Source organism: Carcharodon carcharias, chromosome 14, assembly GCF_017639515.1.
Source record: "Carcharodon carcharias isolate sCarCar2 chromosome 14, sCarCar2.pri, whole genome shotgun sequence".
NCBI lineage: Eukaryota > Metazoa > Chordata > Chondrichthyes > Lamniformes > Lamnidae > Carcharodon > Carcharodon carcharias.
Genome location: NC_054480.1, coordinates 53,589,283 through 53,615,212, shown reverse-complemented (window position 1 = coordinate 53,615,212; position 25,930 = coordinate 53,589,283). Strand labels below are relative to the sequence as shown.

The window sequence follows — 25,930 nt, the reverse complement described above, 5'->3', positions numbered from 1 at the left end:
CCAGTTTTAGCAGTACCCAACTGTGCCAAGCAATTTAAGTTGGCCAATGGCGCAAGTGATGTGAGCATTGGGGCTATACTGTTGCAAGAATATAAAACTGGAATTGAGAAATCGATAGGGTATTTTTCACAAAAGCTGAACATAAAACAGAGAAAATATTCAATGATCGAAAAGGAGACACTGGGTCTGGTGTTAGTTCCAGCATTTCGAGATTTATGTTGTAACTAATTCGCCAGAGGCAATTATTCACACAGACCACAATCCTTTAAAATTTCTGAACAGATTTTGAGACCGAAATGCAAGGCTATTCCAATGGAGTTTATTACTGCTACCATTTAATTTACAGATTATACATGTGGCTGAACGAAAAAAATCTAATTGCAGATGCATTGTCGAGAGTTTAAAGCTCAAGGGGAAATTGGACATTTAAAACCTGGACACTGACGGGAAATGACCTCTGTTGATACACAGGATTTTTATATATATTGTTATGTTAACGCATGCATCTGGTAATGTAATAGTGTGGATATATAGCTAAGTATAGTAGATAGTGTAAGATGGGTTAAGAAAATGAAGCCATCTTTTTAAATTATGATGGTTCATTTTTCCATAAGGATGGAGGTGTCATGAAAGTATAATAATTTTCATAATATTCTTCTGGTTTATTGTGAAGTAGGTTTATGGGGGTAAGTATTGTTGGGTCTGACCGTGTATGATTTAATTATAATTGCAGTCAAGTACAAGTTTAACTCATCAAAAGAAGCTTGGAGTTGACATGCTAATGAGTAAACATGGATTGCTGGCTCAGCATGTAAGGTGTGAAGGAAATTTGCATTTTTAGATAAATGAAGGGATATTTGGATTTCAAAGCAATCCCAGTCTGTTTACAACTAGCCAGATAAGCAAACCTAAGGAATGTGTTTAATTTTCCCAAAGGTAACTGGTAATATTTGCTCTATGGGAGTTTTTGTGTTATGAGGAAGATACAGTTTCAAAGAACAACAGAATTTGCATATTATAAAGCAAGAAACATATAAAAGGGAGAATGAAAGGTTATGTGTCAGATGAAGGCCATGTAAGATCTCACAGGAGCGTGTGAAATAGCCTTAACAAAGCCTCCAGCATTTGTCTGCTGTCTGCCAAAACTGGAGCTGGAGAAAAGCCAATTGGAATTCCACTGTCCAGGATATTGTGTTAACTTGCTAGATCTGTTTAAAACCTAAAACCTATTTTTGGACAGTTGCCTTAATGATGGCGTCACTGGGAGTCAGGTTAATTAGGAATTTTAGGAGCTATTATTGTAGTCTTATGTATGTGCTTGAGATCTGTTATTTTGTTAATAAGTATTTACATTTTTTTTTAAATCTCTAAAGGTCTTGGTGGACTTATTATACCTGAATTCAGTGCACACGTCTTGTAATAAATACAAATTACAAAACCGTTGTGATAAGTGTGATCAAGTTTCTCTCATGGATTTGGTCCACCTGGCACACATCATCTGGCATGTCATAATATGTCACAAAATTGATGATAACGTGTTTTCAAATTAAGCTTAACATTATATGTCAATTAAAATATATTGTCACAGGGAATGTTCAGAAGTATAAAATTAATTGCTTGGAGATGTAATTCTATTTCCTATTTAATATTCATCTAACACCCACACTTTACAGCAGAGGTGACTGGATAGTGAACTGAAGTACTAAATCTGGATGGCCTTTTGCCCTTCAGTATTTAATATTTCAAGTATGGCATCTTTGACTGAAGTGTCAGCCTATTTTATGTATTGAAGCTGAACTTAAACTTATAACCTTTCAAGACAGGGCTGAAAGTGATACCAAGTGAGCCAAGTTGACATTATATCACAGAATTGTTACAGTGCAGGATGAGGCCATTTGGCCCATTGTGTCTGCACTGGCTCTTAGAATGAGCAATTCACTTAGTGCCATTCTCCCATCTTCTCCCCGTAAACCTGCACATTCTCTCTCTTCAAAAACTTGTCTAATTCCCTTTTGAATGCCTCGATTGAACCTGCCGCCACCACGCTCTCAGAAAGTCCATTCCAGACCTTAACCACTCGCCACGTGATAAAGTTTTTTCTCATATCACTTTTGCTTCTTTTGCCAATTACTAAAAATCTGTGCCCTCTCATTCCTGATCCTTTCATGAATGGGGACAGCTTCCCATTGTCTACTCTGTCCAGACCTCTCATGATTTTGAGTTCTGCTATCAAATTTCCTCTTAGCCTTCTCTTCTCCAGGGAAAACAGTCCTAACTTCTCCAATCTATCTTCATACCTGTAGTTCCTCATCCTTGGAACCATTCTTGTGAAACTTTTTGCAAGGTGTATCACAAAGTAACAACTGTGGCCTTGATTTTAATGTACTGACCCATTGGGAGCTGAGAGGGGCATTGGTAAGGCACGGGAAAGCCTAGTAGGCAGGGCTCCCCAGTGCATGTGGAGCGTGATGAAACGGCTCTTTTCCATGCCTGGTCCAAGTCTCAGGGATCCCCGGCCGTCCATAGTTAAATTCCAAAAGTAGTAGAATAATGAGGCTCGCAGCCACAATATAGTACTTAAAATGCCAAATTGGCTCCTTGTAGTGGGTTGACCACATAGCCAGTTTTCCATCAACTGTTACAGCTGGAAATGGCAGGATTGGTGTTGGGATTCTGATTTTTAAGACTTTTAACCTTCACCATATCCAAATCCACCTGTTTTTTGCAGTTAAAGCTCCCCCGTGTATTTATGTATATACGTGAAAAGTTAAGTACCAGGGAAACCACATTTAAAACCTGAAATTGCGTCAGAATGGGCAATTATTAAACTATGCAAATAAATACATGTAGCCTGGATTACTGTTGAATTGAGAATGGCTTGTCCTCTTAAAGCTAAATTTCCATAAATATGGGCTCCATTTCGGTGGGGGGTGGGGAGTGGGGGGAGGTGGGCGCGTGGGCATGGTGGTTTAAGCATATTGATGATAGCTGACACACCTGAAAGAAGCTCACTCCGCAGCCATAATGTGCTGCCGGTGGGCGAAACAAGCAGGGAGTGGGACTTCAGTCCCTCAGTGGGAGGAAGTTCCACCCTTGAGAACTGCCAGCCAATTTGGCTGGCCGGCAGGTCGAGCAATCCTAGCAGCACTAGAACTCAGTAGTGGGCACTGCTGAGAGATCAAGCAGTCCCTGGGATCTGGGACACAGATCCCAGAGCCCAAGGAGGGGGGTGGGTTTTTGAGCCTAGATGGGAGTGGAACAAAGGTGAGTGGTATCTTACGGCAGGAGGGGGGGAATCCCAGATGAGCACAGGACATACCCCTCCTCCTTCCCACTCTTCAAGCAGCTTCCTTAAAAAACCAGACTGCCCACTCCCGCCCACCTGCCCACATCAACCATATTATGGCATGGGCAGTATATTATTCTGGTCAATTGGCTTGATAACAAGCTAACTTGAACATTAACCAGCAATTTAAAAATGGTGCCAAAATCAACAGCCTGCCCACTTACAAAGGGGACAGCCTGGGGTAACCGAGAAGGTGGTGAGCTTACTACCTCTCATATTTCACATGCCCCCTCCACTGAAAATACCCCCTCCAGGGGGCCGTAAAATCCAGCCCTATTTTACATATCCTTCTACACATTCCTTATTGGTGGTTAAGAAAGTAAAGGGTAGTTACAAATTACTCGTGATTACGTAGTTGATCTTCAGACCAAGATGTGGGTTTATGAGGCCTGTTGTACACGCCTATCATATGGCTGTAAAACATGGATGACTTACAGTGATCAAGAAAGGAAGCTCAACAACTTTCATCTTCACTGTTGGCGGCGCAACTGGGTGTCTCATGGAAGGACAAAATCACAAATGTGGCAGCCCCCTCAAAGGCAAATCTCCCAACTATCTTGGCACTCATCAAACAGAGGCGGCTTCGCTGGCTCAAGCATACTCGCAGGGTGCATACCCAAGGATCTTCTGTATTGTGAGATAGCTAGAGCCAGATGATCAGTAGGAAGCCAAAGCTCCATCTCAAGCAAGCTTGTAAGTGTGACATTAAGGCCTTTAATTTCAATTTTTGCAACTGGGAGGCAATAGCTATAACAGAGGAAAATGGCGATATCACCTTAGCTGACATGGCCACTATGATGATTAGTGGCTACAGCACCAGGGCAACAGGCACCAACACTTCAAACAACAACCCACAATGATGCCTGATAATCACTTCATATGCAGTACTCTTGGCAGAACCTGCCCCTCACAAATTGGTCTTTTCTGTACATCCTATGAAGCTACGCTATACCCAAAAGATTTGATTTGTGCCATGTCTATCATCTTATGTCAAGGGAAATATGCTGATGGTGGCAATGTGGCTGATCATTGGTATCAGAGAATATACATATATGCTGGGTCGGTGGGGGTGGGGGGGGTGGTGGGGGGAGACAGGTGGGACAACATTCAGCTTCATGGCAATAGTGCATCTGTTCTATCCTTGGTCATGTAATGGGATAGGTCGCCTCACACAAAAACAATGAATCCACTTGGTCTGTGAAACACACCTCAGGATACGGATAGTTTTGAACTGACTGAATGATCTGACATGATTAACTGAAATGTCCATTTGTAATTGCATTTTCTAGCTCAGTGGACTCACTTGAAACAACTGTTGAGTTTTAAGTTATAGGATGTGATTTTAATATTTAGACTCTAGGAATGTATACTTAAGGTCTAACTTTCATGAAGGAGATGGGAAGCATGGGTCGGGAAAGTTCCCAGATCCGCAAACCGATTCCTTTAAGGAAGCCCCACCCACCCTACTTTAGTTTGGTGAGGTGGGGGTGGGATGGAGTTGGGCCAACCTCCTCCAGCGGCAGGCTTGAGGTGGCAGAGGTGGGCGGATGATGAGGCCAGCCGGCTAGAAGGTCCACCATCATTTACTGGGATATCAGCCCAGTTGTAATCATGACTGTCAAGCCCTCTATCCCTCTTCCCACCCACCCCACCCACCCTCCAGCCCCCCACCATGCCCCTCATATTTCCATTCCCCCTCATACTCACCACACCCCTTTATAATGCCTATGCCTCCTCCATGCCCCCTATTTAGCCTCCATAGCCACTCATACAGCATCCACTATGGACAAAACTCAGAAGTCATGTAATAGCAATGGAAAGTCTTTGAAATGGACATGAAAAAAATTAAACTTCTAACAATCTAATAGAGCCATCACTCAAATACACTTCCTATTGATAAAGAAACTGCAGAGCCACTAGAAAAAAGTTGAATTCCCTCAAGTTGTCGCTTAGTTGTAAAAACAAATGTCTATTCAGAAATTACATTGAAAGCAGATAATCCTTTAATAACCTCTTAAAACTGTCAGTCAAACTGTGTACACAACCTACTGCTGAGATAACTAGTTGATTAGCTTCTGAAACTAAGCCAAGCATTCAAAATGGAGGGGCCAAAACAGGCTATTACAGATCTAGACAAAGGAGTCTATTGAAACTGAAGGGAAATTTAAAAAAAAATTTCAAAACAAATGGCCGACTGATCAAAGACTCCCAAGAGCAAGTGGCTGCTTATTTTTCCGTTCCCGAATTGGAACTAGGATTACCTGTGGTTCAGGACTTCCCTGAGATGCCATCAACCACATCTCTTAACAGAATAGCCCGACTCCATCAAAATTGTGGGGGGAGGGGTTTGAACTGGTCAACTCTGCTGTGAGACCGCTGCGAGCAGGCTGGCTGCCTGCACCCTTAGCCCATGCTGACCAAAATTGCCAGAAATGGGAATGGGGCAGTAATCTGGGAAACGAGCTTCACCTGTCATCTTTAAAGGTCTCCTGCCTCAGCGAAAATGTGGGTTTGGACTTCTGCCCATCAGAGGCTAGCAGCACATCATGCTATCAGTGCCAGTGAGAGCGATGTATGCTGGCAGCATTGCACCTACCTGAGGTCCAGGATCGCAGAAGTACTCCAGGCCACAGGTGATTGAAGGTGGGATGGGGATTGTGGGGTGGGGGGCAGGAGTGCCTGAGGCAAGGGAGGTGGGTGGCCTTCAGTGGCCATCAAATCCTCCTGCCCAATGCCAGGTCCGTCAATCAACACAGTGTGCCTGGCTATAAAGGATCCCCCGGGAGGTTGCTGGAAAACCAAACAGGGTTCACTGGGTGGGCTTTCTGAGGGCACAGGAGACTCCTGCAATCTCCAGTTAATCCCTGAGTCACCACTGAATTGTGGTGGGCTCAGAGATGATGGCTGTCAACTGATTCATTAACGAGCCAGCGACCGAGAGTCCTGTGTCAGTCCCTTCTGCCCTCTGTCCGAATTGGGGGAGGTCTTCCTGCTGCCAGGACAAAGTATTGGGCTCCTCCCATGACTAAGTTGGCCTAGCCATCATGGTTCCCACCGCGACAGGCTGCAGAAAACCTGGCTCCATATCTAACTTTTACGATGGCTCAGAAGCAATAAAATAGTCAGATCCTGAGAGAGGAAAATGCAGCCTCCTTTCAGTTGCCATGACATTGCTGAGACTCTCATCTCAATTCCACGTTCTTAGCTAATGAGAAAGGACAATGGCAGACCTACAAAACACTGGTTTTGAAATTAAGTGGGCATCACAGCTGAGTCCAATCCTGTTCTCTCCTCGTATTCACACAAGTTTAAGCCAACAGGGGTCATTGGTTGGTGATCAGCATTGGAAACCAAGGCTATATATCCAACCCTACCTGAAAAGTTTGACATCATTTGTGTTCAACAGTATTCATGTGCACTCATTTGATACCACTTGCACTCAAAAGCAATCACTTAGCTATCATTTAACATCAATGGTACTCAAAGGCAATCATTTAGCTATCATTCGATATCAATTGCTCTCAAAAGCAATCCTTTAGCTGTCATTGGATATCAACTGCACTCAGTAGCAATCATTTAGCCATTATGTGACATCAATTGCACTCAAAACCAATCATTTAGTTATCCTTTAACATTGCCAGTAATGTAACTGACATCAATGTCATCAAATTTAAAAGATTTAAAAGATTATCAATGTCATCAAAGCCCCAAATCGCAGTGCTCAAACATTTGCGATTAGCAACATCGCTTAAGCATTCGGACACTAAAAGCGATCATACAGTTATTTTCCATATTTCTGAATTTTATAGCTTCAAACATCATTAAACTGTGCTAACAGCAGACCCTGTTTTGGTGAGGTAGTTTTATGTTTTACTTTATAGCCTATAACTCTTGCAGCACAACCCTGCCCCCTTGCCATGCACATCCACCCCACTCTCAGTTTGCAGCAGTTCTCTCGCCATCAACACCCCACCCCCAGAGCAATTTTATTCCCCACCACCCCACCGACCAATCTTCTCCCTCGCCAGCCATCCACGAACAATTTTCATCCACTCCCCCAAAACCCCCACCCAGGAGCGATTTTCTTCTACACACAACCCCACTCCCCCAAACTTTCCAGAGTCAAACTTTTCAGATAAGGTGAGCAAACATAAAGCAGTATTAGATCATATAATCAAAAGCTTAGTCAAAGAAGGTAAAGATTCAGGGAAAGTCACAGATTACTTTCCCCACAGTCCAGGCTTCTGGCCCTTATTTAACACTGCTGTCGGGGTCCTGAAGCCTATCAGGGATCACTGCATCTACAGTGTCAGTGCTCACTGCATCTACAGTTTCGGGGCTCACTGCATCTACAGCGTCGGGGCTCGCTGCATCTACAGCGTCGGGGCTCGCTGCATCTACAGCGTCGGGGCTCGCTGCGTCTACGGTGTCGGGGCTCACTGCATCTACACTGTCAGGGCTCACTGCTTCTACACTGTCAGGGCTCACTGCTTCTACACTGTCAGGGCTCACTGCTTCTACAGTGCCAGGGCTCACTGCTTCTACTGTGCCAGGGCTCACTGCATCTACTGTGCCAGGGCTCACTGCATCTACTGTGCCAGGGCTCACTGCATCTACTGTGTCAGGGCTCACTGCATCTACTGTGTCAGGGATCACTGCATCTGCACTGTCAGGGCCCAGTGCATCTGCACTGTCAGGGCCCAGTGCATCTGCACTGTCAGGGCCCAGTGCATCTACAGCGTCAGGGATCACTGCATCTGCACTGTCAGGGCCCAGTGCATCTACAATGTCACAGGGATCACTGCATCTCACTCTTATTCAGAACTGCATATTTAAGCCAGTAATCTACCTCGCACTTATTCTTTTCTGATAAGATTTGATTTCTGTTTCACTTATTTCCAGTTCTAAACTGTTAATACTTAGTAATCAGCACAGCTCATGCAAATGGTGTTTAAACTACATTAGAAACTAAACTTGTTCCTGATGCCTCTAAACATTCTTCACTTTGCTGTCAATGAATATTATTTGATTTTAAATTTATACTGTAGTTAGGACACTCTGTACAGAAGTTAAGCTCTTTCAATTATTACATATCAAATGGGATTTACATTTGAATTAATACATTGTGTATTTGTACAGAGTGAATACCCAATTTACCGGATTAGAAATTATGAAAGGAATGAGACCAAAAGAATTTAGAAAATAATGTGATCATAAACAGGGTAAGTACCTCGTACTGGGGAAATTTTTATTTCCAGGATGATACTTTTAATATTTCTATATTTTATCATCCCCCAGCTTTCTTTTCTCATCTCCAGAAGGTGGAATGATTCTGTAGACATTCAGCATCCTCTCCTACTTCATCAAAATGGCTAATTTTGTGTCAAATGTCCGTTTGTCTTGGGGGCCATACCAGCTGAGTTCAACCCTAAGTTTCAGTGAAATTGTACACACGCTCTTTCCAGTGGGAGTTGCCGAACCATGATCAGAAGCAGGAACACTGGTGTTTGTATTTCCTATCTAGCCTAGTGGAGCTGCAGCTACTGTAATGGTACTATGGAAATCGGCTAAATCACTTGAGAAAAATTACTGAACCTGTGGCTTTACTGAACCTTACAGAAAATGTTACCCTCTCAGCCAACAAAAAGAATGAATTCAGCCATGCAATGTTGCTTTTTCAGTTAATAACTGGCATTCTATGCCCTCAATATGGCGGGTACGAAGTGTGCGCGCATTTCAGGTAGAAATCTGATGCCTGCCATATGAGGAAAGGCAACAAAACTGTTGCACGGTGCTACACGTATCAGCTCTTTTATGTAAGTAGATAAGGGGCCTAAAGCTTATTTGATCCCCCCAATGCATGATTGGTTTGTCCTGAGGTCGTTAGCGCTGGTCCCTTTCAGTGAAACCTTGACACCATCAACTATGAAAAACAATTGGCACCTTAAGTGCTGTAAGCTGCAGGGCTATGGGCCAGGTGCAGGAAGTTGGGATTAGAAAGGGCACCTGGGTGTCCTCAGGCTGGCATGGATGAGATGGGCCGAATGGCCTCCTCCTGTGCTGTAACTTTTCTATGGTTCTATGTGCTCCCCTTGGTCCCACATTTAACAAACCTGAGCCGCTACTCCCACCGCCCCTCACAATCACTGCTTCTCCCTATCGCACCCCCACTTCCCCCTCCCTCCAATCCCTGTCAACGCCCTTCGACCACCAGGCCACAATTCCCCAATCCCCTTCTAGTCTGAGGTCACCTGTGATGCTACCAGCAGTACGATCTTCATTTATTCTTTGCACCGCACTAACTTGATGTTAATGAGGCCCAACACCCAATATCAGGGGTATCTTGGGCCATACTACTAAAGGACAGGAATTCTATTATGTGCCTGCCCCAACTTGCACGCAAAAATGGGAATGTCGTATTTCTACCCCTTTTAATTTTAATTCCATAACCTTTTAAAACATGTCCGGAAACAAAATGCATTTAAACAATTTTAAGTTTTCTTCAATTTCAGTTGTAGATGTTAGTTTAATTGAATGAAAGCAGGTAGTACTCACCAAGTATTGGTGTACGTTATCCAGTCTGTGTATCAGCTCTGTAGCTTCTCTATCAGCATCAGCTGAGTGCTGACTTTCAGCCTTCAGGTCTCCTTGGTTCTCATTTTGTGGTTTGCCCTTATCTCCCTGTTTGAACAGTTTGTCAAAGAAGCTTACTTCTTTTTGTTTTGGTTGCTCTGTTTCTTTTACAATGTGTTCTGCTGCATCTGCTGGTTCAGCAGAGAGCTGTTGCTGCTTTAAAGCAGGAGTTCCGTTTTGTGAGGAGGATTCTTGAAGATTCACTTTATCAACTGATGCTGTGTTCACTGAAGCGCTCTCTTGATTGGCTTGGAGCTTTCCGGTTCCTGATATTGGCTCTGTAGAGGGGCCATTAGTACGCCCTGGTACAGTGCGAGAAAAGGACATGGAAAATCTAGATTTAGAAACTGGCTTGGCAGACTTCTCAAGTTCTTTTTCCTCCGCATTAGTATTGGCACTAATCTCCATTGTCTTTTCCGATGTGAAGGCCCCAGTGTCCTGTTTAACATCTGCTACTGAGTCTACTGCAAAACATGAACAAAGATCCTGTTAATAATCAGTCACAGAATATTGTGGATATATCCGGGCTTGACATGTCAGTGACATTCTTAATTTGAATATGTCTACATCTACCTGGCACAAACATGATTTTTCCTCAAACTTAAGCTCCTACAGTCTGAACTGAGGAGAATTTAAATATCCTGATGAAAGGTCATGGACTTGATCTCTCCACAGATGCTATCTGATTTGCTGAGTGTTTCCAACATTTTCTATTATACATTGCTTTTGTAGAATTTAAATGCAGTTGTTCAAAATATCAAGGAAGATGTGTGAGATTATGAGATATTGTGCCAAATTACAATCTCAGCACTTGGAAGTGTGCTGGCTATTAGCATGTTGAAAATGTTAGGGATTGTCGTGGGTGAAAAGTGAGATAAAACACAAAAAAAGTTACCGGATGGGACAGGTTCTATGTGAGTCCTTTGCCTGTAAATTTATTAGTTTATTGGAGTCTAAAACTGTTCCTTTAAATTGGAAAGTGACCAACATAGTTCCAATCTTTTAATAAGAAGGCAGGTCTGGCTAACTACAGGCACATTAGCTTAATGTCAGGAATAGACAAGATGCTCAAGGGAATAATTACAGATACAGCATATAGCAATGGGTGGAATTTAAGGTCTCCTCCCCCTACAGGTGAGTTTGGAAGCAGGGAGGAGGCTCCGTGTAATTGGGTGGGAGGGTGCGGGTTGCAGGTATTCAACCCTGCCTATCAGGTTTGCCTGCAGCCTTCCAGGGACAACCCCTCATTCTCAGCTGCTCTGTACCTAAATAAGGGACCCAGCTTTGGGAAGGAGAGGCCCTGCAGGAAGCCACACCCTGTCCTTGCTGCTGCTCCCCCACTCCCTCCCCTGTCTGGCACCCCCTCCCCGTGAAGCCCATCCTTCCCCAATTACCTGACTCTGGAAGATCCATTGCCGATCCTCTGCCTCGGTAACAGTGCAATATCAGTGGTGACCACTGCGCTGGGCAGTGCTGCTGGTACTGCAGAGCTGCTGGCTTTAATTGGCTGGCATCTCACAGGGGTGGGATTTCCGTGGTCCTGGGAGCTCAATCTGAAGGGAGGTCCGATGCTGTGCAAGTACGAGCCTGACTGTACCGAAATAGGGTCGGGCCTCCCATGGAAAGGCAATGTGGGGCCCCCACCGGTTCTCCAACTGGTAGGCAGACCCCCCTCACCACAACTAAATTCCACCTCATATCAGGGACACCCATACAGCTTCTGGAAGAAGGACGACCTTACCAAAATGACTGCATTTTAAAAAAATTATCCGCATAGCCGATAAGGTAAACCTGGTCGACAGTGAGTCAGAATTTACTGTCAAAATAATGGTGAGGCTAATGGTGCTCACCATTATGTATGTACAAATAGCGCGGCAACTTCAGGTGAGCAGCACAGCGAGATTGGGACCAGTGACAGAGGGCAGTAGGATAAAAGGAGTGAGAGTGGGGGCCCCATGAGCAAAGTGGCATTGGGATCATTGACTGAGAGCAGCGGGGATAAGAGAAGTGGAGAGAGAAAGAGAAAGAGCAAAAAATAAATCAAGCAGTGGTGTTATAGGGCAGCTGGTATTAGTCAGTGAGAATTACAATTTTCTGCTCATTAAGCTCAAGTAGTAGTTTACATTAAAAGCTGGAGAATATATTATTTCATTGAGTTAATAATTTAAACTTGATAAACTAATTAGTTAATACAACTAAAGGTGCTAAGTGAATAAAAACCTGAATGCATTAAGTAGATAAAACAAGGATAGATAGAGATGGCAGAGCAGGTGGTGTGTTGTAGCTGCAGCATGTAGGAGTATGTGGAATCTAGTGAGATCCAAGCAACCAGGTCTGTGGTAAGTGGCTGCTTGAGAAATATTGTCTCAGAGTTGTTGGGCTGGAGTCTAAGCTGCAGACATTGAGATGTATCAGGAAGGTGCAAAGTTATCTGGACACATTGATCCGGGCGGCAGTCACACCACTTAGGTTAGATAGTAGTCTAGATTTAGTGAGTGGTCAGGGACAGGAGGATGCGATTGTGAATCAGGCAGGTAAGCGGACTCAGGAGGCAATGAAGGAGGAGCCTCAGTCTTTGACCTTGTTCATCAGGTATGAGGTACTTGATAGCTTTATGGAAGACAACAGTGAGAATGGACAATTTAACTACGACACATTGGCTGGGTTTTACGGGATGCCATAGCTCCCCCCCCCAACCACCCCACAGCTAAAAGGTTAGGGGGAACAGCGTTAATTGCTTTAAGACGAGACTTCCACCCCACACTCAGGAAGAAGGCCTGCCTCAGAGAGCTGCCAGCCAATCGGATAGCTGGCAACTCTATAGTCCCAGCAGTGCCAGTCGGAGGCGGTGGCCACTGCTGGGACTACAGGCAGTCTCAGCACACTAAGGAGCTCACTTAAGTCCGAGGTTGGAGGTCACAACAAGGGTATAAGGGGGATAGAGTTCAAGAGTCCAGGGGGAGGGTTAAAGGGGGAATGATCTTGGGTGCTGACTCCAATGGGCCCAGAGGCCACTCCTTGCCTGACACCAGTCCATGCAGCTAAAGCTGCCAGACTTCCCACATGGTGTGGGCCTCCCCCTCTCACAGGTAAAATACCAGTGGCAGCGGGCTGAGGCACTCAAGTGGCCAATTATTAATTGTCTATGGACCTCAATAGGCCAACGGCAGGTGGGCTGCCCGACACCTCTCCCACGCACCGTAAATTTTCAGACAGGTCAGAGAGGCAGGTAGGTGACAGGAAAATCACCCACTGGAGTTTACGTGTCCCTGCCTTCAAACCTACTAGCAGGAGAGTGTAAAATCCAGCCTGATGGCAGAGGACACCATTCAAGTGGGGAGAATAAAAAGGAATATGGTCATGATAGGGAACCGATAATGCCCTCTGCAGACACAACCTGGAGCCTGACACAGACACAATCCAAGGCCCAGCACCATGCTGGGTTATGGACATCTCCTCATGGCTGAAGAACTTGAATTGGGAGAGCGAGGATTCAGCTGTCATGGGCCATGTTAAAACCAATGACACAGGTAAAACTAGGAAGAGGTCCTGCTTAGGGAGTTTGAGGAACTGTGGTCCAATTAATAAGAAGAACCTCAAAAATAGTAATCCCTGGATTACTGCCTGAGCCATATGCTAATTGGCATGGAGTCAAAGAGCTTAGATAGTTGAATACTTGGGTCAATGACATGTAAGACAAGCGTTTTGGTTCAAGGTGCATGGACACCAGTACTGGGGGAACAGAGATAGCTGTCCTTTTGGAATGGGCTCCATTTAAACTGGACTGGCACCACTGTGTTGGTGAATTGAATAACCAGGGCAGTAGATAGCGCTTTAAAATAAATTTAAAGGGGGAAATTTCAGGTGAGGGAATGTTTAGAAATCTAAAGGGAAAAATCCAGGCCACAGAGCAGTATAATGGTTTGATAAAGTGTGACAGGAAGAGACAGAGAGCTTAACAACAATAGAGGAACAGTGAGTATGGTAACGCAGAGAAACTTGTTGGAAGTTTGAAGCTGGTCTGGCAGCTAAATGTGGGTGCTTAACAGCCCAATGGAGGTTAGGGAAATGGTTGCCCCTCGAACCATCGGCCACCTGATTTTAAAAATAATTTTTTGAAACTTATCGGGCCCAACTCCTGGGGTCTCCTGCTTTCCTCAGCAACAGCCGTCTCTTCTGGTGATACTGCTGAGGCTTCAGAGCTGCTGGCCCTCTGATTGGGCTGCCACATTAGGAGGCTGCCTGCTGTCCTTGCTTGTCAACGGGCCCAGGAATGGCCAATCAGGGAGCCCTCTGTGGCAAAATTGCTGAGCAGGACCCACTGCTGGCAAGTACAGGTGAAAGACCTGATTTTTGACCAGGCATTGGGGTCCTGTGGGGGAAAAAGCAGTTTTGAAAAGACAGATAAAATGGAAAGGGTCTGGGAAAAGTCTGATAATAGTGATACAAGGACAGTAATGAGCAAGGAGCTTGGCTCAGACGATCAGAAAGAGGAATCAGTATTGGTGGAGATGCTTTAGCTAAAATAAATAGAATGCTAAAATGTATTTATGGGATAATTTATATAGAATAAAGCATACTATTTTGTCATTGTACAAAACCTTAGCTAAATCTCAGTTACAAAACCAGAGTGGAGTTTCTGCTCTGAACATAATAGGCAATCTGGGTCCAAATGGTACTCAAAATTGCACAAGTTTTCAGAAAGAAACTTTCTGCCCAAGTTTCGCACATGTTCTAGCTTCCTTTTTCCATCATTGACTCTCTTAAGTACCAAATCCTTTTTTAGTTTCAAATTTGATAAAAGCCTTTGCTCAGCCAGTCTCCAATACTATTAATATGAAAATGATTGTATATATTATGTTTCAACTCCTGTTTAAGTATTTTATATTGTTGGTCTATTTTGCCTTCCAGTCAACCCAAGGTCAATTTTTATTTTGCCATAATATTATTTTTTCCCAATCAAGTGCGCTTGTCCTCAACTTCTATCTTTCCTTCTCTAGTCTTGTACAGATTCAAATATTATTGTTGTTGATTTCCTAAATCTGAAAGTGAGGTTAATGCTTTAATGTAGACCCTTCACTGAAACTGGAACAGGCGATGAAGTATGGACTCGTCTTGTTTTTCTACATACCAGTCAACTTACTTCATATTTCCAGCATTTTTATTTCCATCGCATGACTTGGATCCATCCAACTTACCAAAACATATGACAGTACAGTACATTGTACTGGAGGATGTAAGATGGGGTTATCCTACTCAAATTGTTCCCTTAATCTTGACTTCTTTCTCATAAGACAATGGTTTGCACCGTATTGGTCAACTCTGTATTAAGCATCGCCTGATGTGGTTAAGGAGCCCCACTCTGGCATGGCAGCCTCTGCCACATTTGCTGCAGAGGAAGACATTGGGCTGAGAAGGTGCAGGGTTTGCTGGCCTTTGTTTTCTCTGGGACCTCTTCTCAGCCAGCTGAGCTTTTCATTTCTGCTCAACTCTTCCAATGCCCTTCCAAACAGTCAGCCTCCAGAGGTCACGACCGTCAGCGACAGTCTCCCTGCTGTCTGTGTCAATTACCACCATCTTCATATCTCACTTGCAAATATCCTTGTAGCGAAGGTATGGACGCCCAGCAGGTCATGATCCGGTGGTTAACTAGTGAACTAGCTAACTCTTCTTTGTATGTACATTTAAAGTAAAAGATATTTAATTTGTTGAATTTTTCCTTTAATTTCTTTTGTTTGAAGTCATTCTTTTCCATATCTTAACTTCCATAAATCCTTGACCACGGCAGAACCACCATATTCCTTAATATCCTTGTTAGGCAACTTGTCATGGAATAACATAAGGCATGCCCATTCATACCTTCATTGAACTCACAAACCTGCAGATATTTACACTTATGTTTCAGGAAATTTAGACTAAAGACACTTCAGGAAAAAAAAAGACTGTTTTCAGAGGCCTGTTGAGGACACACTGACAAACTTTAATAGATGCTGATCATCAGAATGAAACACAGAGGACACAGTGGGCTAAGAGGCCTAGATCCGTATGTGCCGTAACCATCCTATGATTCTATGATACTTAACATGTATAAAACTTTAAATAAAGGCAAAATCTGATCTGTAGAAGAGTCACACGGACTCTAATTGTTACCTCTGTCTCTCTCTCTCTCCACAGATGCTGTCAGACCTGAGTTTTTCCAGCATTTTTTGTTTTCACGTATGAAACCTTGTGTTTCACTTAAATTTTGACAATGCCTTCAACAAGACTGCATGGTTAGGAACAACTTATCAAGCCTGTGTAATAATTAGCGAGTTCTTGATGACATCCGAGAATAAATTTTAATTTTAGTAAAAATGAAGCACCAGAAAATTAGACTGTATGACCTCTACAGCCATTTCTCCAATCCACACTCATGAGACTCCACAGAGGGAGCACAAATTCACAAAATTGACTTTATAGTGCTTGTCTGACAATCATTTTGTTCCACACTTTTGCAAGAATGTTTCTCATTAATCGTGAGCTAGATGCAGAAATACAAGACACAGCATTCAGCATGATGAAGACTGAGGAAATTCCTTTGATTATGAACAAGGAAAATAATATAATGGTTCCAAGGATAAGTTATTATCAGGAATAACAGAATATGTCCTTTAATGTGTTATAAAGGAGTTATTACTTTAAATGATAGTGACAAATATAATGTTCACTTTGATTAAATCTTGATCAGGAAAAATGAAATATTTTACTTTTCTTACTAGAAGTCTTTAAACATTGTTAAAATACAATACATTCATTGGTATTGCTTTGAGGTTTGCCCAACATGTCATTTATTTTAAGGGAATAGAGGTGATTAAAAAACATTGTGCTGATGATGTACTGAATTCTTTTTGTATCAATATTTAAACATTCATCACACATTAGTACAATATCTACAGCTAAGTCCACAGTCATTTTGAAATGACCAGGAGTAAAAAAAAATTCACCAAGGCATGATCTCACTGTATGAAATCAATAGGCTGAGTTTTATCATCCTGATGACAGGCTGGAAAACCTGGGGCAATTCCGCCTCAGCCGTTTACTGGACTCTGGCCACATTTTTTTTTCCTGGGGGGGGCGGGGGGGGGGGGGTTCAAGAAACTATTAATTAGTTGCCGTAGGCCTAGCTCATTAACATTTTAACTATCTTTCATTTCAGCGTTTTACATCTAATAAACATAAGTCTTCTCCAAATTTTTTCTCTGGAAAATGCATATAAAAATCCTTAAATGTGGCAGTTCCTGTAGCTAATCAGCCCTTTGAGGCTCATAATTTAGGCTCATGAATAAAGAATGGGCACCTAAGCTGGAAGTATTGAAGAGCAACCAAGGCCACAGAATTGAATCACCACCTTAATTAGGAAGCCAGAGGTAACAGAATTGTTAATGTTAGTCAATGTTGAAGTGACCTTTATGATCAGCAATAATTATACAGATTGCAAACTTAATTAAACATTTGGAATTGTAAATTGTTGTAAAACCAAAACATGTACTTGCCATCTACAAAAATGACACTTAGCAGGTCAGATGTTTCTAAAAGCAGAAGATTGATGGAAAGAAAAATGCTCACTTGCGTAGTGGAATAGATAACGGATAGAAAGCCTGCTGCTCGCACTTCAATCGCCTCGTACAGCAGTTCAGGAGTTTGGTATACAAATGGTTTGACGACTGAAAAGAAATGAAAACTGAGACACCCATTTAGAAAACAACTTTTGTTCTTAGCACAGCACCAAGGAGAGGGTGGTGGTCAAAAGTTAGTTAAACAGCTTTAGAGTTAGACTTAAAAAAAAGTTTACTCATGAACCAAATATTCTCATTGCAGTGCGGAAGTCCAATTAGAATGATCACTTCTGGAGGGATGTTTTTTTCATTTTCAGAAGGTTAATTCCATTTCAGTTGGCCCATGCTCCATATTTGAAATTTTGCCCCAGAACATTAGCAAAGAATTCCTCTCAAGTCTGCATTCTGGCCCTAAAAAACTCCAATTAAATGTGAAAATGAAGCAAACATTTCCCAATGTTTTAGGCTACAGTGCTTTTCTAAATTTCAACTGCAACCAACCATATTCAATCAACTTGTAGAACACATCTGTTCACTAAGATGTATAAAAAATTCCATGGTCCAACAATTTATCAAAATATTCTAGCACAAAAGTTGGCTCCGTAGCTCCTGGTTTTTCTATGTTACAGGTGACATTTTGCCTCCAAAATGCAGGTGCAGGGGGCATCTGCAGACGTATGTAGAGCAGGCAGATTGTGACATCAAATCAGCCTTTAAGAATGATCTGAGTCCAGTGCTGCCATTTTGTAGTTCAACACTATCTAATGCATTCCCTTAACCTTGCACAGCTGAATATGTTCAGCTGCAGAAAGAAGTCCCCATGAGCACTATTTAAATTTGATCTCTGCTGGCTCTTGATGTGATTATAGTTTTTGGTGGTTCACAGAGTTGTTCAAAGTTGCTGCAGTTTTCAGGGAGTGGTCTTTATCTTGCTGTTACAGTTATCCTGACTTGAGACATTCTGTACAAAGCACTTGGTCCCAGACATGGATGCAACAGGACATGGCCCACTTGGCTTACAGAATATAGGGAGAATAAGCAGAGGTGACATCACAGGACAAGCTGCTGGAAAAAGGAGGAGGAACAGAAGGCCACATCCATCCAGAGTGTTCAGGCAGCAATTCTCCTGCCCGAACCTCAGCAAGAAAAACAGCGAGACATTTCCATTCCTTTTTAATTCATTCATGAGATGTGGGCGCCGCTGGCTAGGCTAGCATTTCTAATAACCTTTGAGAAGGTGGTGGTGAGCTGCCTTCTTGAACCGCTACAGTCCTTGTGGTGTAGGTACACCCATAGTGCTGTTAGGGAGGGAGTTCCAGGGTTTTGACCCAGCGACAATGAAGGAACGGCGATACATTTCCAAGTCAGGATGGTGAGTGGTTGGAGGGGAACTTCCAGGTGATGGTATCCCCAAGCATCTGCTGCCCTTGACCTTCTAGATGGTATTGGTTGTGGGTTCAGAAAGCGCTGTCTAAAGAGCCTTGGTGAGTTCCTGCAGTGCATCTTGTAGATGGTACACACTGCTGTCACTGTGCGTCGGCAGTGGAGGGAGTGAGCATTTGTGGATGGGGTGCCAGTCAAGCACTCCTTCAAGGATGTCTTCACTGAAATCTGCCACCTGCTCCAGCCACAACTGCAGCCTCAGAGAAAATCAAGGACATAATTCCCAGTGACTATGAAGGTGACAAAGGCCCATGAACTTTTAGGCATTTGGCTCCAGGATGTGGCATATAATGTTTGTGACTCCCAGTTCATCATCCTCTGTTGCAAAAGGGAGGTCACTGAGGTTCTGTATTTCAACAGTGCCAAACACATTTCATTCTCTCTTGTCAGAGAGAAACTGACTTTGAGAGGATTGCAGGTTTCTCCAAGGTGCAGGGTGCCATTGACTGTGTACACACTGCTTTGTGGGCACCTTACATTACTATGCGATGCACGGCAACCAGAAGGTAATCAAGAAATTCCAGTAATTCCAGAAAAATCCAGTAGCTCAGAAAATCATAGGGTGGAATTTAATGTTGGTGACAGGGGAAACCATCAGCTAGAACATCAGTGGGAACTCTGCGTTACTTTCCAGAAGAGGTCCAACTCTATTCCAAGACAATCAGACACTTGGGCACGTTGAGCCTCCTGTCGAATTAAGCCCCAAGCAGGTTGGGAAACCCGCCCTGAGAGCTTCCAGCCAATCAGAGGCTGGCAACTCTCCAGTACCGGCAGTGCCACTGGGATCACAGGCACTGCATTTGGGGACCTTCACCAGGGATTGACGCTGGGTCACTGCAGAGAAGCAAGTGTGGGTGGGTTGGGGGTAGCAGGGAGGGGACACCAGTGAGGAAGAGGACAGGGGGTTGAAAGCAAGGGTGTTCTGTGGGCTACCCTCTTCTGAGGGAACCCCCTCCCCAGGCCACAGCCAAATGCAACAAGTTTACAATTTTGGGCAGCCTTTCCAGGTGGCAAGTTCCCCGCCCACCATTGGTTGAATACCTGTGGCAGCGGGGTGATTGGCTATTTAAGGGCCTCAATTGGCCTCCATTTGGGAAGGCTGCCCTCCACCCTTCCTGTCTGGAGCTTGATTGGGGGGAGTTGAGAAGACAACAGGATCTCCACTCTGCACTATCCCACCTAAGTACATGGTGACCCTGCCGCCTAACTCACCTCTGCAGGGGGCATTAAACTCCACCTGTAGGATGGCTATAGCACAGGAGGAGACAATGGAAGATACTGTAGATGGTCTATGGGTCAGCCTCAACTGGAACTTCCTCCCTAACAGCAGTGTGGATGTACCTACATCACAGGAACTGCGGCAGGTCAAGAAGGCAGCTCACCACCACCTTCTCAAGGGCAATTAGGGATGGGTAATAAACACTGGCCTAGCCAGCGATGCCCACATCCTGTAAATGAATTTTAAAAATCTCTGGCTCTAGAATGCCTGTCTTTGGACTACACTGACTTGGCATGCACGGCAGAGGTCTGTGCTGGCTGGCTGATGGGCAACCGCAAGGGCACTGGCCCACTGGGAGTAGTGGGGGGAGAAATACTGTCATCCTGAGAGAGGACAGCAGGGTTGTGCTTCAATGAGACACTCCCACTCCTCTGGGGCAGTGCTTCAATAATCCTAGTAATTGGCTGAAGGGCAGATTGTTGAACTGCTGTGATACCTTGTAAACCCCTTTGAACACTGGTTTCTGCAGTTGTGAAGGCAGCAGTCTGAGCTTCCATGGCAGCAAGGTGACCTCGCATGATTTCAGTCTCAGCTCTCCTATTGCAGCATCTACTCAGGGTGGCAACAGAGCTGAGACATTGATCATTAGACATTGCATCCTTGTTGGGTTTGCAAGTGTGCTAATGGAATTGATCACCACCTCCACACTCGATGGACTCCAAGCTCTGTGCAAAGTCATGTCCAGTCAGTGCTGGACTCCTTCATAGTCCTTGGCAGTGGTAGTAGGCTTTCTGGCAGGCCTACCAATGCAACAAACATTTCATTATGCATAGCAATCAGCCTTCTTGTGTAGGCCATCCTGTTGAAGTCCTTATCTGAGGCCTCTGCAGAAGAATGTGTGCGCGACAGCACCTTCGCCCATTCCTCAGCAAGCTGGCACTGCCTCGGAGGATCTGTTTATCCTCTCAATAAAGTGTGCATAGTATCAGTATTTTGTGCTTGAGTGACAGTGTTTCTTCTTCATCACTGGCTTCCTGCTCTTCCACCTCTTGTTATTCCATCTCTGCCTGGTCAGGTTGCAGTTCTTGGGTACCTAAAAGGAAGGATAAGGCTGTGGTGAGGGGAGGGAGGAAAACCAGAGACTGCATGCTTACACCATTTGCAGCTTGTAAATCAGATCCAATCACTGATCTTGACCAGCCATGTGAGGTCATTGAACATCTTGCAGTGGCGTATCCAGGCATTGCCCTTCATGGTTAACTGTTCCCACTGTATTTTCATGTACTGGAGGGCCTCCTCACTCTCTGTGCGTTGAAGCCAACTCTTTTTCTCCTCTTCACAGCATCCAATGCCATGTCAGAAAATCTTGGAGCCCACTCTCCACCATGTTTAACCATTTGTGTGTGTTTCCCAGCACACCTTTCAGCCAAAATGCACCTCCCTTTTAAGAGGTGCAGGCTGGCTTTAAATAGTGCTTCATAATTCTGTGTCCCCTTGCTCAGTTGTGCAGCCAATCAACAGCGCACTGAGCACTGGCTGCAAGCACAGTCGTTTAAATTAGCAGACAGCAAGGGTTGACCGAATTGCTCATCATAATCCCTTATCCATCCTCAAGTTATAGAACTTCATAGCCTCTCTCATTGATAGTGACTAATTGTGTCTGTCCTGAACAAATGCGTAAATTACAAAAATTAGCATAGGCAAGAATTCCTTATATGATGGGAAGGTTTATATTGAAATCACATTAAAAACATTAAGAGGTAAAATTGCTTTGTTTTAGTAAAACCAATAGAACACTGAAATGTTCAACTCTTGTTAATTAATGTGAAGATAAGACTGACATTTAAAACCTCTGTATATTCATATAAGTTGCTGTTGATTCAAAGTGCAAATTACTTGATTTCCTTAGTATCAGAAGCTAAAAGTCAAAGGAAGAGAGCAATTATAAAGAGTTTTGGTGGGGGCTGTATACTCAGTAATTTTCTTAACCAGACACAGCATTAGCAAGAACTGATACAACATAGATGGATCAGGGTCTACAGTCTCTGGTCTTTCATTGTGGTTTTCTGTGCAAATTAATAAAGTTTTAGGTAACATTATAGACAATTTAAAAATATGTGGAAAAACTCAGCAGGTCTGACAGCATCTGCGGAGAGGAATGCAGTTAAAGTTTCAAGTCCGTATGACTCTTCAACAGAACTAAGGAAAAATAGAAAAGAGGTGAAATATAAGCTGGTTTAAGGCTGGGGGGGGGGGGGGGGCGCGCGGGGGGACAGGTGGAGCTGGATAGAGGGCCAGTGATAGGTGGAGATAGCCAAAAGATGTCATAGACAAAAGGTCAAAGAGGTGTTGAAGGTGGTGATATTAGCTAAGGAATATGCTAATAGGTGACATTAAGAGTAGAAAGCGGGATGAGCAAGGTACAGATAGCCCTAGTGGGGGTGGGGTGGTGGGAAGGGATCGAAATGGGCTAAAAGGTAGAGATTAAACAATGGATGGAAATACATTTAAAAATAACAGAAATAGTGGGAAAAGAAAAATCTATATGAATTATTGGAAAAAAGGGGGATTGGAAAGGGGGTGAGGATGGAGGAGAGAGTTCATAATCTAAAATTGTTGAACTCAATATTCAGTCTGGAAGGCTGTAAAGTGCCTAGTCGGAAGATGAGGTGCTGTTCCTCCAGTTTGCGTTGAGCTTCACTAGAACAATGCAGCAGGCCAAGGACGGACATGTGGGCATGAGAGCAGGGTGGAGTGTTGAAATGGCAAGCGACAGGGAGGTCTGGGTCATACTTGCGGCCAGACCAAAGGTGTTCTGCAAAGCGGTCACCCAGTCTGTGTTTGGTCTCTCTACTTTAGGTCTGTCCACAAGCATGACCCAGACCTCCCTGTCGCTTGCCATTTCAACACTCCACCCTACTCTCATGCCCACATGTCCGTCCTTGGCCTGCTGCTTTGTTCCAGTGAAGCTCAATGCAAACTGGAGGAACAGCACCTCATCTTCCGACTAGGCACTTTACAGCCTTCCGGACTGAATATTGAGTTTAACAATTTTAGATCGTGAACTCTCTCCTCCATCCCCACCCCTTTTCCAATCCCATCTTTTTCCAATAATTTATATAGATTTTTCTTTTCTCACCTATTTCTGTTATTTTTAAATGTATTTCCATCCATTATCTCTACCTTTTAGCCTATTTCGATCCCTTCCCCCCACCCCATCCCCACTGGGCTATCTGTACCTTGCTCGTCCTGCTTTCTACTCTTAATGTCACCTACTAGCACATTCCTTAGTTAATATCACCACCTTCAACACCTCTTTGTCCTTTTGTCTATGACATCTTTTGGCTATCTCCGCCTATCACTGGCCCTCTATCCAGCTCTACCTTTCCCACCCCCCTTAAACCAGCTTACATTTCACCTCTTTTCAATTTTTCCTTAGTTCTGTTGAAGAGTCATATGAACTCGAAATGTTAACTGTGTTCCTCTCCGCAGATGCTGTCAGACCTGCTGAGTTTTTCCAGGTATTTTTATTTTTGTTTTGGATTTCCAGCATCCGCAGTTTTTTGCTTTTATTTTATTATAGACAATTTAAATAGCTTTATCTATGTTAGAAGTGAATGCAGTGATAAATGAATCGAACTTCAAAGTAAACATGATTTTGCAAATTAATTATCTTTGCTGGAAAGGATAGTAATAGTAAGTAGTTGAGCAACAGAACAAGTTTAAGCAGTTTAAATGAGGGAAAATGTTAGCCACATTAAAACTGTAGCATCCATAATGGGTAGCACATAAAATTCACATTGATTTGCATATCATTATATTTTCATCATTGAAAATAGCAATGAATTGTTGTAAGGTTCTGATTTTGTCATTTGTTTACCTAAGACCTGTGAGACCAGCTGGTCACTGATTTTAAATAATTTTGCAGATGGTTAATGGATATTTTTCAGGCTTGAGGAAGGTTTGTAGTGGAGTTCCCCAGGGGTCGGAGTTAGGACCCTGACTTTTCCCAATATATATTAATGATCTAGATCTTGGTGTGCGGGGGACAATTTCAAAGTTTGCAGATGATACAAAACTTGGAAGCATTGTAAATTGTGAGGAGGACAGTGTGGAACTTCGAAAGAACTAGACAAGTTGGTGGAGTGGGCAGATAGGTGGCAGATGGAGTTCAATGCAGAGAAGTGTGAGGTGATTTATTTTGGTAGGAAGAACATGAAGAGACAATATAAAATAAGGGGTACAACTCTAAAGAGTGTGCAGGAGCAGAAGGGCCTGGGTGTATATGTGCATAGATCATTGAAAGGTGGCAGGACAGGTGGAGCGAGCAGTTAATAAAGCATACATTATGCTAGGCCACACTTTAGGAAGGATGTGAATGCATTGGAGAGAGTGCAGAAGAGGTTTACAAAAATGGTCCCATGATGAGAAACTTCAGTTATAAAGATAGATTCGAGAAGTTGGAGCTGTTCTCCTTGGAGAGGAGAATACTAAGAGGAGATCTGATAGAGGTGTCCAAAATCATGAAGGAACTGGATAGAGTAGATAGGGAGAAACTGCTCCCGCTCATAAAAGGATCGAGAATGAGAAGGCACTGATTTAGAGCGATGTGCAAAAGAAGCAAATGTGATGTGAGAAAAAACTTTATCACACAGTGGTTCGGGTCTGGAATGCACTGCCTGGAAGTGTGGCGGAGCAAGGTTCAATCGAGGCATTCGAGAGGGCATTAGACGATTATTTGAACAGAAACAATGTGCAGGGTTACCAGGAAAAGGCAGGAGAATGGCACTAAGTCATAATGCTTATTCAGAAAACTGGTGCAGACACGATGGGCCGAATGGCCTCCATCTGCACCACAACAATTCTGTGATTACTTGAAAGACTTTGGAGAGTTCAGCATTCCAATGGAAACACAGATACAAGGATGTTACACTGACACACCTAACCAATAAAGGACACAAGTTAAACCTACAGAGAGAGAACAGCTAACGTGGATAGCACTCCAGTTATTTCATGCAAGTTTGATTCCCATGACCTTAATGATTCATCCATAGGAACCGTGCTGGTAGTTTCAAACGCCAGAATTTGAAGCTCGCCACACCCCCTTGCCCCTGTTGCGTTCTGAGGCGGTGGTGGGGTGGGGGAGCATACAATTGCATGGACGGTATCCTCTCCAGATTCTCACCCGCCCTGACGCTGGTAGTGATTTTACAGTGGGGCGGGCATGGCCTCGAGTGGGAAGCCAGTCCTTGCTCCAGCTAAGGTCCTCAAGTAGCCACTTAAAGGTCCCTTAAAGATCTTTCTCCCACCAGCTTCAACTTTTAGGCTAGCAGGTAGATGACAGCTCCAGGGAGAGGCCAAAAGTAAACTGCGTTTGATCTCGGGCGATGGTTGAGGGGGGTGGGGGGTGGCCTCCAGCAGAAGGCCTCTTTTGACTGGGGCCCCCTCTCCCTAGCACCAGGCGACCTCTGGCCCTCCCACACTCTCTGGCTAACCCCCGAGATACTGATCGCCCCCTTGATGACCCCTCCAGATGTTGCCTACCCTCCCTGCCCTGGCACCCCTGCCATTAACCTGTCCTGGGACTAAGTTCCAAGCAGCTCCCTGCAGTGCCTCATGTGGCCACTGTAGCGCTGTGCCTGGAGGGACTGGAGAGCTACCAGCCAATCTGATTGAGTGAGGGCGGAATTCCTG

At 44.0% G+C, this 25,930-nt stretch overlaps 1 protein-coding gene across 5 annotated transcripts in view; it reads right to left on the bottom strand.

Moving 5' to 3' along the window:
- The window catches only part of bcas1 (brain enriched myelin associated protein 1), a 160,412-nt gene that overhangs the window by 80,607 nt on the left and 53,875 nt on the right, over positions 1 to 25,930 (bottom strand). For 4 of the 5 annotated variants that reach the window (XM_041205118.1, XM_041205116.1, XM_041205113.1 and 1 more), the window contains exon 4: positions 9,902 to 10,443. In XM_041205118.1, the coding sequence (XP_041061052.1) occupies positions 9,902 to 10,443 (542 nt within the window). The remainder of the gene's footprint in view (positions 1 to 9,901; positions 10,444 to 25,930) is intronic. The other variant, XM_041205115.1, reaches the window with a different exon arrangement.